General features: G+C 36.3%; 1 protein-coding gene across 1 annotated transcript; it reads left to right on the forward strand.

Moving 5' to 3' along the window:
* The first annotated feature begins 4,909 nt into the window (after positions 1–4,909).
* LOC124989386 (olfactory receptor 2W1) lies at positions 4,910–5,869 on the forward strand. The gene has a single exon (XM_047559257.1). The coding sequence runs from the start codon at positions 4,910–4,912 to the stop codon at positions 5,867–5,869; it is 960 nt and encodes a 319-aa protein (XP_047415213.1).
* Positions 5,870–14,421: the final 8,552 nt, after the last annotated feature.

Here is a 14,421-nt window from a genome sequence, read left to right on the forward strand (position 1 = left end):
ACAATATTAATAGGAAATGTATAAAAAATGTATACATGTACTGTGCATATAGTCCTAAAGGAAGTATTTGGGAGAAAGTATTTTCCAATGTTTCGTTCAGTACCATATATAAGCTCTTTTCAAACTGATGAAAAGCACATTCTTGCAGCTTGTATACTCCCTCAAATTGAAATCATAAGAGCTAATACTTATGGGATGCTTACTGTGTACCAACCAGTATTATGCTCTTTTATGTAAATTAAATCTATTTAATCCTCACCCTGACCATCTAAATTATGTATTACTGTTCTCCTATTTTGATAAGAAATCTGAGGTACTAAATGTTGAATAATTTTCCCAAATTGGGCTAACTGATAACTGGAACTACTAAGATTTCAACCCTGAAAGTTTAGCTCCATAATCTATCCACCCAACTATTTCACAATATCTAAGTTGTAGATTAATAAGCTGATTACTATAATACAAATGTAGTTAAATTTGTTTTCTTACTCAGTGATGAGAAATGCCATGTCTTCAAACACATATCATTAAATTTTATCATAGTACTTATTGGTGATATGTAATTTTAATCCAAGAGAGGTGTTACAACTTATTATCATAAACTAACTCATAAAAATCCTCAGAGTAAATACTCTCTCCAGGATCAACTGCCTAAATAGTGACCTCTGAGAAAATAGTGAAACTGTCATGGATATTTATATATTTGAACCACACCTCATGGTCACCAAGACAACTAAAGAAAAACATAAATATTATGACCCTGAATTCACCACTTAGGGATTTGGAAATTGAACACCTTCTTTTTCAAAGACAACTGTATCTGCTTAGTATAAACTTATCTTCCAAATCAATGCATGGTATAAGTGATAAGATTATTTTAGAGTTAACATATGCTATAATCCCAGTGTTGTACATTCACATTCTTTAAAAGAAATTTTTATTTGTAATACATAGAGCAAAAAATTAAATACATTTTCTCATTTCCCTGTCCAATTGATTTCCTTCTTATTTTGTATGTACATCAAGTAGTGCATGACATTTTAAGTTATATATGCATTATGGAGTGATTAAATCTAGCTAATAAAAGCACAACCTTACATAGATATTTTTGTGGTGAGAACATTTAAAATTAACTCCTTTGCATTTTTTAAGAATATAGTATTTTAAGGACTGGGGCTGTTGGCTTAATGGTAGAGCTCTTCCCAGCACACATGAGACCCTGGGTTTGATGCCCAGCACCCCCCTGAAGAAACCTTTAAGACTACAAGTTGTCATCATTAATTGTAGTTACCATACTGTACAATGGATCTCTCGAACTTATTCCTCTGTGGTACCACAGGGAAAATATGAGAGAGCAGCAACCGTGGAGAACAAATGCTTACCCAGGACCTTTTTCCACACTGTGGACTCTACAGTGGCAGAGAAGTAGGACATCAAGGGAACTCTCTTTGGATCACGGTAATGTTAATCTTTAATAATCTTTAATAGCTCTTGGAAAACAGTGTGCCCATGTTGGTAAAACGATTTGTGGAAAAGAAAAGAACTTAGACCTGTGTGGACTCATTCTTCTGATTATTCTTTTAGAAGACTGAGAATAACTAAACTTTATAAATCTCTGCAGAGAAATATCCCTTATTATCTATACTATGAAGAAAATACTAAATTTAATGTCTAAAAGAATGTGAAATTATTTCTTAATTTGTAATTTCAAATATTTTAATCCAGCAGAAATACAAGAGGGAAAAATACATTAACTTGAAAATGAATGGTAGTATTTTATACTTGAAGATTGTGGAGCTAGGAAGAACATATTTTAATAAATATCTTTTTAGATCTTATAATATTCATGAAAAATTATTTGAAGATTTCTTACATCAGATTTTTAATAGGCAGAAGAAGGATTTTTTTTGCCCTTTTTTGAATTATTCTTTGGGACTAGAGCAATAATGACATTAAGGAATTAACAGTTTGAGATTAAGTTTAATTTTCAAAAGAATTTTCATTTGTTTGTTTTCATTTTTAAGAATTTTCATTTTTGCTTACAAATAATCTTAACAGAAAAAACTTTTATTCAGAAGTTAGGTTCAATTGCTTGTACTAGCAACATATTTATCAAAATAAATAATCATTAATTATATTTTCATTCTTTCTGTTCAGACATCATAAGATTAAGAATATACAAATTTATTTGTTTTTTAAACAACACATAAAATTGTATGAATTAATTGAGAACAACATGATGTTTATGGACTTGTAAAGTTGCATAACGACTTGCAATACATTTTAGTATCTGACTTGATCATTTGCAGAACTCAGGTTCAAATAATAACTTTTGAAAAGCTAGTTCTGAGGATATCACCAGATGACTGTCTCAAAACAATTATCTCAACCAATATATACAGTTTAGCAAATATGTCTACTTCTGAATCATGGTCACAGTTTAAAGTAATTTCCTCATAATACCAAGACATGCATTTGAGATAAACAAACAGCACAACCTTTTCCAACATAACAGAGAAATAGGCATCAATTTGTTCTTCAATTAAATATTTTATAGTAACTTCTTACAACCACTTTATTGAATTATTATTGACATAAAAAAGTGTACATATTTAATGCATACAACTTGATGAGTTTGGACATAAATATTTACCTGAAGTCCTCACTACTACTTATGTCTTAAAACTATCCATCCCTTTCAAAAGATTCCTGCCACTCTTATGTTTCTTTCTTGTGATAAGAATATTTAAGACAGGATCTAAACATCTAGCTAAAATTTAAGTATATAATAGACTTTTGAATGAAACTTTTCTGGATGTCATTTTTCCTTCAAGTGGTAAGAGGTTATCATTTATATTCAGTTATAGGAGACTGGCAGTGATAATCTGTTCAACTATTACAAGTTTTGGTGGTTCTGAGAGACTCATGCATGTTCAGAGGGATCATATCTGTGTTGTACTACTGAATACTACTAAACTTATTGGTCCTTCAAATAGAGAATAATTGAATTGTTATTAATTAAATAATTACATTATTTTCCATCACACTTAATAAATACATTATTTGTTACTGTATTCATAAAATCACATTATTTTCTATTCATCTAACCCCTTCTATTATTCCATTAAGTTAACTTCACAAAATACAAGTCTATTTTTAATATAAAAAGATAATTAAAAACTTTAAATAATTTTTCATCATTATCCATACTGTGAAAACTTTTAACTCCTTCAAAAATTTTATATATATAATATTTTTAATATGTTGTATGGTGAATGCTTTAGGTGCTGTGCATAGACTGAAGAAAAATACTATAATAAATAGAAGGAATACCAATAGAGTAAAAGAAGGGGAGCAAGCAGGGTAGAGGAAGGAAAGAGGATGTACTGGGGACTGAAATGGAGCAAATTATATTCTATGCATGCATGATTGTGTCAAAATGTCTACTGTCTTATAGCCCTTATATTAATGTTAGGAGGAAGAATATTAAGTATTTACCTATGTACTACATTATTACAATTTCTTATAATCATTTTGATAACTTCAGACTATTGAATCATGCTATGTTCCAAGCATTTTTCTAAGCCCCTTGAATTTATTACTTATTTAATCTTCATCCCAAATCTAGGTGTCTTTATAGTCACCATTTGACATGTAAGGAAACTGAGCTCAACAGTGGTATGTAACTTGTCTGGATCACGTAGCTAAAAGACTGGCACAGCTGAGGCATGGACATCAACTCTCTGCCTACGCTTTTTTTTTTTTTTTTTTTTCCTTCTTCTTCCTTTAACTGCCAATGCTTTTAAGCTTCATGTTATTCTGGCTGTCTGAATGAGTTCCCTATACATAAAATAAGATAAAAATCAAAAAAGAAATCAAAGGTTCTGGAATTTTTTCTTTAAGAAAGAATCATTTTGAAATGATCTAAGGAGTGACTAAGAGTTATTCAGAAAGGAAGAAGAGTTTCCAGAGGTTTAGACAAGAATGAGTTTTGACAAGTTGGAAAAACTGAAAGAAGGCTAGTAGTGAAAATGGGTAACATGATTGGTGAGACGAGCATACATACACAGGAGGAGCCAACATATGCAGGTCCATTGGGGCCATCTTCAAAAATCAAAATCTCTCTTAATTGAAATGCAAAGTATCTGACAAGCTTTAACCACATGGGCAACATGATTTTATTGAATATCGTAGTAGTGTAAAGGCATAAGACTGAATGAAAGAGTGAAGACTATTACAGAATCTAGCAAAGAGGTCATAGTGGTTTGGATTATGGTAGTGGTGATGGAAATTTTTAGAAGTGAGTGGTTATTTTGGCACTCAAATTTATCAATTTTGGTTATATGGAAGGTATTGAGGATGAGAGATATCAATGATGGGCCAAAAGAAATGCCAGATATTTGACAGCAGCAGGGAGATCCAAGGTGCCATTCACTAACATATGGAAAAAAGAGCAATACTATTTTCTTCATTCTGACATTAATCAAATAGTTAGATTTTACGGGGGGGGGGGGTTAATAACAAAGTAAAAGAAGAACTTCACTATATCAAGCTAACTAACTTTACAAAGAATTATAGAGTCATATCATTTTAGTGCCAGATCAATTTCCATATGAGAAAATGCAGACCATGAGTTTGCTATTGAACTGACTGAGGTTACCTAGATACTTAATCCAACATCATGAAAGAGTCTATAATTATTCAAATTTCCATTCATGTTGATAAATTATTTCTCTTCTCTCTCCTCCTCCTTCTTCTTTCCTTTCTTTCTCTTGCTTTTACTGTCTTCATCCCTTCTGGTTCTCTTCTTCCTCCTTTCTTCTTTACCTTCTTTTTCCCCTTCTTCTTTCTCTTTCATCCTTCTCCTCCTACTCCTGTTTTCAGTCTAGGATTTAGACATCAAAAGACAATGGACCAAAGCAATTATAGTTCTTCACATGGTTTTATTCTGCTGGGCTTCTCTGACCACCCCAGTCTGGAGAAGATCCTGTCAGGAATTGTCACCATTTTCTACTGTATTACATTGATGGGGAACACAGCCATCATTCTTGCATCTCTCCTGGATTCCCACCTCCACACACCAATGTACTTTTTCCTCAGGAATTTATCTTTTCTAGATCTATGTTTCACAACCACCATTGTCCCTCAGATGCTGGTCAACTTGTGGGGACCCAAGAAGACCATCAGCTATGTGGGTTGTGTCATTCAACTCTATGTTTACATGTGGTTGGGCTCCATCGAGTGCCTTCTCCTGGCTGTCATGTCCTATGACCGTTTTACAGCTATTTGTAAGCCTTTGCATTATTTGATAATCATGAACCCTCATCTGTGTCTCAAGATGATTGTCATGGTCTGGAGTATTAGTTTGGCTAATTCTGTAGTGTTATGTACACTCACCCTGAATTTGCCTAGGTGTGGAAACAACCTTCTGGATCATTTCTTGTGTGAGTTGCCAGCTATGGTCAAGATAGCTTGCGTAGACACCACGGCAGTAGAAATGTCCGTTTTTGGTTTAGGCATCATCATTGTCCTCACACCCCTCTTCCTTATCCTTGTTTCCTATGGCTACATTGCCAAAGCTGTGCTAAAAATGAAGTCTAAAGCTGGCCAACGCAAAGCAATGAATACCTGCGGATCTCATCTCACTGTGGTGTCCATGTTCTATGGAGCTATTATCTACTTGTACCTGCAACCAGGTAACAGTGCCTCCAAGGACCAAGGAAAATTCTTCACCCTCTTTTACACCATCATCACTCCAAGCCTCAACCCCCTCATTTACACCTTAAGGAATAGGGACATGAAAGGTGCACTGAAGAAGTTGATGAGATTTCATGGTGAATCTGTCAAAGTGAAGAGAAATTTGAAGTGATAAATATTAAAGTAAATAAAGTAATGAAATGTGTTTCATAATTGTCTTTATTTTTTATGGAAACAAGTAATCCTTAGATCATAGAGACGAATTCACATAATACTTATTTACAAAGACTTTGTTGAGCTCTTGTGCCTCTAACCATGGGCATGTATCTGGGGAAAAAGGTCATTAATAATTTTTATTTTCACTTGACTTAAAAGGAAAAAAAGAAATAAATAATTTTCTTCTCAAGTCACACAGAAACAGTTTTGATTATCTAGTTTTGTATTTTAAATGCAATGCATAATCATCATAAAGACCTGCATACATAGTTTCGTATAAATTTTGGTTTGCATGTTAAATAATAATACACTAGTAATTATTTTGCCTATTAAATGTTTTGTGATATCATTCATTTACATATCTTTGGTTCAGAAAATAAATCTATCAGCTGGTAATTCTCAAGCACTCTGTCAAAAAAAGTTTCTCTTCATTCAATGAAAGTTGGTATCAATATCTTGAGTAAAGCATCTTTGTAATTAAGTCTCTTATCATGATAGAGGGAAATAAGATATCCATGAAAGAATTTTTAAAGATGACAACACAGACTAATTCTTGTTTCATTCATTTGTGAAACTTTATTATATGAATACCCAAACTTTTTCAGAAAGAGAATATTACTAGTTTGAGCTCAGTTAGGCTTTTAGTATAGATATATGGAATAAGAAAATTAATGTGAATTAATACAGTATTATTTTTATGTAGAAGAATTTCATAAAATGAAACTTTTGATTTCATTTATCATGATAATATATTGCTTTTTGGTAAAATGTGAAAACTTGTTAAATGAAATTTTTTTTCCTATGATCTAATACCTATCTCTAACAGTTAATAATTATATTCATCAAGATAAAGTTCATCAGATACATTTCTGGAATATAAAAGTAACCTAATATTTTATCCTCTACCACCATATGTATTCTGATGTGTGTGCTGACTTTATCTCTGGGATTGAACCAAGGGGTGCTTAAAAACTGAGACACATCCCCAACCCTTTTTATTTTTAATTTTTACACAGGACTTGCTAAGTTGTTTAGGTACTAAGTTGCTTACACTAACTTCAAATTTACAATCCTCCTGCCTCAGCCTCCCAAGTTGCCTGTTCTGACTTGATAAGATTTATAACTAATGATAGGAAATATATTACATCTTTTATAAACTTCAGTACCTAGATATACCAAAAGCAAATTACTTATACACCTATAGGAGAACATTACATTTTATAGTACAATTATTTTCTAAATATCTAGTTTTGTTTTCTCTTTGGTTTGTCTCTGCTGCATTTGCATTACTAAAATTTGCAATGTTAGTGTTTGGATCTAGAACATCCCCCAAAAGGTCAGAAGTTGAAGATTTGGCCCCTAATGCAGCAATGTCTACAAGTAGAGCTTTGGAGAACTGATTATATCATCAAGGCTGAGACCTCATCAGTGGATTAATCCATTTAATTAATTATTAATCTGAATGGACTCTTTGGCGGGGGGCCTAGCTGGAGGAAGTAGAAATATTCCAGAAGGGTTTTCTTGCATCCACCCCCTTTGTGTTCTTCCCCAATATATTTTCTTCCCAGTTTTGATGAGCTGAGTAACTTTTCTTAAGCATGCCCTCCACCATGATTATTTTGTCTTGAACAAGTTGACCATGGACTGAAACTTCTGAAACTATAAGCCAAAATAAATTTCTCCTCTTTTCAAGTTGATTTTCTCAGGGATTTTGGTGACATAGTAATAACATTACTATTTTATTTTTCTTAAATGAATGTATATATCCAATTTTATTAGATTACAAAAAATCCTTTAAATATATTGAGCTTATGCAATAAACTCATTAGTGATTCTATAAGTTAATAAACTTTGCCTCACACTTGAAAGATAAGATATGGCCTAAAAAGGATAAGTAAAATTATAAGTAGTAACAATAATAATTATTTCTGTATACTAAGGGGTTGCTCCTCTGACCATGGCTTACATCAACATTTATGAAAATGCTCTAGATCATCTAAAGTAAATGGTCTATTATCACATGGTCAGTATTCCTGAAGGAATGCAACATGCTTACAGGAGTAAGAGAGTATTGTGCTTATATTTGACCATAATGTGCTTTAAAAAATTTGCACACTTAAAAATTTGCAAAAGCACAAAAAATATGACAGCTATTCTTGCCATGATAAAGGAACAAAAATGAAAAGAAATGCAGCAAAAGAAAAAATAAGAAGAGAAAGAATAAATAAAGGAGAAAGTATGAAACAAAATAGGATAGGACCAGGATGATCAGAATTTGAATTTTAATTGTCCTTGAGGAAAAAAAAATTACTAAATATTCTTAGGGATTTGTTTTCTTAAATTTAAAGTCAATTACTAAAATAACTTTTCTATTTTCCTGTCATGTCTTTCACTGATTTACTATACTTGGCTTCACTATCTTTAGCTCTTGTTTCATATTGACTAAGCCCATCCAGAACAACTAATAAAGGAGATCTTTTGTGTGGTGGGAAGACTTTCTGAATTGGGACATTGCTGTGATTCCAGTTTACTCTTGAAACCAAAGGAGCTCTTAAAGTAAGCTGCAAGCTGGGGGCAGAGCTAGTGGTCAAATAAAATCAGACAGAAAACTGCTGAAGCAAACTTTATTGGAATTTGGCTCTTGGGAGAAATTCCCAGTCCCCCAGGGTACAGGTCAGTGTAGAGAGCTGGAGAAAAACACACGTGGCCCTGGTTGCCCAGGGTCTTTATAGGCTGGAATAGGCAGGGTTCCTGCTGGGTGATATTGGGCATAAGGATTAGTGAAGTTTTTCTGCCCCTGTTTGATTGGTCACTGTTTTGGCACGATGCCCATTTCCTCAATCATTTTGTTTCCCCTCATATAGTGGCTCAAATTCTGACTTAACATCCAGAACTTTTTGGTGATATAGGGCACCGGAGTTCATTTGGCTACTTCCTGCATGTTAGGGGGTGTCATGGGGAGAAAAGGTTTGAGTTCTAGGTTGGTGGGGAGGTGGCTATAAGAGTGTGGGAGCATCTGGTTGTATGTCACCCTGGCAACCTCACTCATGTGGTTCGGGGCAAACCTGAGAAGACAAGGAACAATTATTAGTAGAAATTCTAACACAAATAGGGGAGTAAGGATAGGGGTCAACCAGGTGACAAAAGTGGAGTTCAGCCATCCTGGCCAGGGGTCATTTGATTGTTGTTGCTTCTGCCTTTCATTTAGACATCTGAGAATTTTGACTTTTTTTTTTCCCATCAGACTGGTTTCATTGATGCAGCATTAACATTTTCTCTTAGGAGGAGGTATATTCCCCCTTTGTCTGCCGTCAGATCTAGTGCTTGATGGTTTTGCAAGGAAACTTGGGCAATAAATGTTATTCATCTTTGTAAGGATGCCAGGGAGGCAGCAGATGCCTCTACCGCCTCTTGTAGTTGCTGTTCTTGTTTTTGGGTGGTAGTGACTGAATAACTGAGTCCTCTTGTTGGTATAACTTGTGTTTAATAGAGATCTCTATATTTCTATGACTTAGGGCTAGATAATCATACTAGTAAGCATAGATTAAACCTACCTGTGTAGCTTAGGAGGATCTATAGGCCTTAAACTGACTAAAAACTCCTGACTCTGGCAGTTTCTCTTGATAGTATCAGGTACATCTGCCTAAGAATCTCCCTCTTGTAGCTTTCAGTCTTTATTTATTCTAGGGGGTTAACACAAGTGTACATGTTAGGTTGCATTTAACTATTGTTCCTTTTAAGTGCCCAAGAATGGTTATATTTTGGTTTTAACTGTTTTGCTAGGTGTTTAAGACCAAACTGGTCAAATTGACCTGTTCCTGTCTACTAAAGAGTCAGCTGAGTACTCACAGGGGTCACTCATGGGGAACTTGAGAGCAGCTTCTTAGCTCCATTAACACAGTTTGTTAGGCAGGGTCTCCTTGATGAGGTGGCTTCCCTTGGAAGCATCAGGGATGTCTCCCTTTTCCAATGACCTGCCTTTGCAGCAGGAGCACTGATTGGCTTTTCATCCTCCAGTGGTCTCATGAATTTGCCTGATTGGGAGGTTGTGTGGCCCAGAGTGGCAAAGCTTCTTAGAAAAGTTCTCTTGTTCCCTGGATTCAGGTTGACTCTGAGGGCAAGAGCCAAATACTGACTTTTCTTTGCCTCTGTATTTAATCTCAATCTCTAAGTTAGATCTTAAACATCCAGCAAGTTAGTCTCACAAGTCATAAAGTAAGGGTATTGGGCTTTAACTTCACTGTCTATAATTTTACAGTTATTCACCCCCTTTTATCTAATTGGGGTCTATATTATCTGTCCTATCAGTGATGGCTTACTATTTCAAATTAATTTAGTTGTTTGCCCTTGAAGCAGTATTTCAGCAAATAATTAATCAGGCAACAGTTATAGAGTTTAAAAGTAAAATACAAAATGGAATCACTGACAGTAAAGTATTCAGTTTGTGCAATAGCTACCTTGAATTTTGACTGAGTTATTCATTATATCCCGTTTGAGATCATAGTAATCTTTACAACAAACATCAAACTTTTGAACACAACTCTAAATGAGCTAAAGTCTGGCTTATTTTTGAGCCATTCTAACATGCAGCAGGGTGGGAGGCAGAGCCTTATCTCAGGTAAGGTGGGGCACTTCAAAACTCTTAAGTAAAGTGTCCTAATTCTGAAGCTGATTTTTGCCTCTTTTTCCATGACCAGCACAACCAAATTCTCAAGTTCAGTGAGGGGCAAAGGAGAATTAGAAAGTAAAGATTTATAAACACAGATTTTGAAGATTAAGCTGGGATCAGATGGAACTCTGTTTTCTGATGGAAATGAAGATCTAAAGAGTTATATCAGCAATCTTTATTTACGTATGTCTCATTATCAGGTAAAAGACTACATAAAAATTGTTTTTTTTATTTTCAGGAAAGTTACAGAGACTAGGACATCTATGTAAAACTTTTTCACAGCTGCAAAGTGCAATGTTAGGAGCTCTGTGTAGCTCTCAAGAAAGTCCACTGTTCAAAATTACATAAGGCAGGCAGGAACCAGAGAAGGGAGCTGATAACACTGGTTATCTGGCAAAAGAATTCCTTCCTGCCCAAGAGCTATGTGCCTGAGATCAATGTCAGAGCTGATAGGACTCCTGCACAGAACGTCCCCATGGAGGGTACTGTCATGGCAGTTAGGCATCTTGTTCTCCTGCACAGGAACACTGCCAGGCACCAGGCATGCCACAGTCATGAGGTTGAAACCCCAATCTCAGTTGCTGTTGTACCATTTTTTGCTATTGCCCTTCACACTCTTTCTTGAATGTCATTTTAAGAAGTTTCTAAAGAATAAAACTTAACAAACACAATGTCAAGAGTAAATTAGTATTTTTGAAGAAATTCCTCTCATTTTAACATATAGATTAAACTTTGGTTTAATCAGTACATTAGTATTTGACCTTAAGGAAAATCTTAAATAGCTTTAACTGATTGTCTCACGTACATATAACCAACTTAGTTACATGCAAACTTGTTGAAATTTGCCCTTTACTTACACACAGACTTTCTTAGCACTTACTTAAACCCTCATGTATTTTATCAAAGACTTTCTTACCCAGACACATTTTCTTTTTCCTTCTACTGAATATATTTCCATACTTAGAACCCTCTATTTTTCTTTCCTCTCTGGTGACCCCTTTGTGGTGAGAAATTTGTGCTCCTTTCAAATAGCCGAATGTGAGTGAGCAATAAAGAAGGCATATTTGGAATCCGTGTAGATGTTAACCTGTTTACCATTGGATAGACTTAGGGCCCTAATCAGAGCACAGAGTTCAGTTTTTTGGGAAGTGGGATCCCTTCTGGAAAGCAATTGACTTACAGAACTGAGGCATTTGTGACTACTGCATAAGCAGCTCTATGGTGTCCACTGGGACTCAACCATCTACAAAAATGGTTGGGTCAGGTGAGGGGAGTGTGTAATCGAAGAAGTCTTCATGAGGTGAATGTAGGGCCTCCAGTACCTATGGATAGGAATGGCTGACAGTTGAGGGAGGAGGGGACAGTGAGAGAAGTGTAGTAGGGTTGAGAGAAGAAGAACAGAGAATAATGGTGGGATTTTCTATAAAAAGAAGATGAAATTCTTGAATCCGTGATGGGCTCAAGAGTGGAAGAGATTTATGACTTAAGAGGTCCTGTAGTCAATGGGTGGAGAACACAGTTATTGGTTGGAGTGAGTTTTAGAGCTTCCTTAGTTAATTCGGTTGCTACCACCAGAGACATGGTAGCCACCCATGAATGGTAGAATCAAGCTGTTTGGAGAGATATGCCACTAGATCTATAGGAAGGTCCAGTTGGTTGTGCAAGGAGGCCAGTGGCAACACCTGTAAATTAATTAGATATTTCCAAGAAACACATTTGAATAATCTCACACATGTCAGATCCTTATTTTACTGTAAAAACCAAGATATTAGATAGGCATATATTGAACAGTATTTGTGGTCTCTCTTCTGTTGGAGAAAATTTCTAGAAACAATTTATTAATATCAATTAACATTTTTAAACTTGACCACTTGGAGACTTGTGAGGTAAGTCATGATATTATGTACACAACTTTTGGACACACAGTAGATAACACGATATACACATAACACAAAAACAAAGGTTTTGCAGTTTTTATAGGTGAAATTTCCATTGCAATGTAACAGATGTTCAAATACTCCAGTTCAATAAAAATAGGACTGATCAATACATCAATGTTATGAACTCAAAAAATGTAGAATTTAAGAAAAAAGCAAGAGTCCTAGAAAAAATGACACGGCCATTAATTATTACTTTGTTGGAGTTCTGGTAAAAGGCTTTTTTTTGCACCTGTAGGGAGAGTCATGCCTGTTAGGTGGACTTGACCGGCAAGATCTTGTGGTGCCTGTTGGATGCAGCATCGTTAGTCTGGGTCAGAGCAGAAGAAAGACATGCCAGGTGAGATCATATGTCCGGGGAAGATATCTAAATTCCTTAATATAAGTAGAGGAGCCAGCAGAGAAGGACCCTAAATGTTTCTCAATCTGGGAAAGATCCTGGAGTGAGAATGGAACTTGGATTTGCACAATGCCCTCTGCACCAGCCACCTCTGGAGAAGAAAGAAGCTCTGGGTTAGGCCGTTGGAAGATCTGATGCAATTGTGTGCACATAATAACAGGGAGGAGGGAACAGAATGGGTGGAGGGACGTTCTGGAGGAGGAGAAGGAGGGGAGGTTAGGGCTCTGAGGAGGAAGAGGAGGAGGAGCTGCATCTGCAGGAGGAGGGGGCAGGTTTGCAGGAGGAGGACAGGAAGAGGAGGCGGAAGTCTGGCCAGAGTAAGGAGAGGGAGGGGTTTGGAACTGGCCCCAGTGAGGAGAACTTGGGTGGTGGAACAGGTAGAAGAAAGAATGGGGTAAGTGTCAAATTCCAAAAAAAAGCTTGCAAATGGTCCTGAGTGCCCTTCGGTGGCCATCTTGAGCCATTATCTAGAATATACTAAGGCCAGGCCATGGTCAAATAAAAATTCAACCATTTACAGTGAAAGTTTTGGGTGAGTCCTAGTTTAGGGAAATTATGGTAGAGAGAGCCAAAAGGAGTTTGGAGTCCAGGGGGCTCCCAATGTTTCCCATTAGCCATCCAATTTTACCCAAATGGATGCACAGAAGCAGAAAAAGTCATCCCAATTTTAGCCTGTGTACACCCGAAAGACAGCAGACAGGCAAAAAGCCAAAACGTCTTCTGACTTTGGGGGGTCCAAAACAGAATAAACGGGGGCAAACTGGAGGTTAGGACATCTCCACAGCTACCAGAGCCCAAACGGAATGGGCGGGGTTCTGTGGCGCATGCAACCTCCCGCTTATGGGGGGGGGGGGTGGGTAAAGGTTGGAAAGACAAACAAGAAAAGCCCCCAGGGAACTTACCCCATCTGTTGCCGAATAAAGAGAAATGGAATGGAGCAGAACAGAATCTCCTGGTTCATCTGAAGGAGGGTGTGAACCTCAACCCCAATTGGGGAAAGCCCGAAAAACCTCCCTGGTTTTGGCACCAAACATAACCTGGGGGCAGGGGTAGTGGCCAAACAAAATCAAGCAGAAAGTGGTTGAAGCAAGTTTTATTGGAATTTGGCTCTTGGGAAAAATTCCCAAACCCTGGCATACAGGTCAGGTAGAGAGCTGGAGAAAAACACACGTAGCCGGGGCTGCCTAGGGTCTTTATAGGTCAGAATAGGTGGGGAGGGGGTGGGTGGCCTGCTGAGTGATAGGTGGATGTAAAGGTCAGTGGAATTTTTCTGCCTCTGTTTGATTGGTTGCTGTTTTGGCATGCTGCCTGTTTCCTCAATCATTTTGTTCCCCCTCATATAGTCACTCAAATTCCAACCTAACATAAGTAATAACAAATATGACAGAATTGAATTATTTTGCTTCCCTGTTTCCTCTATTATAAATTAAAATGAAGCACTACATATGAGCACTTAGGAACAAAGATACCAGTTTTTTTTTATGTTGGAAAAACCAACATTG

This window comes from Sciurus carolinensis, chromosome 7 (genome assembly GCF_902686445.1).
Source record: "Sciurus carolinensis chromosome 7, mSciCar1.2, whole genome shotgun sequence".
Taxonomy (NCBI): Eukaryota; Metazoa; Chordata; class Mammalia; order Rodentia; family Sciuridae; genus Sciurus; species Sciurus carolinensis.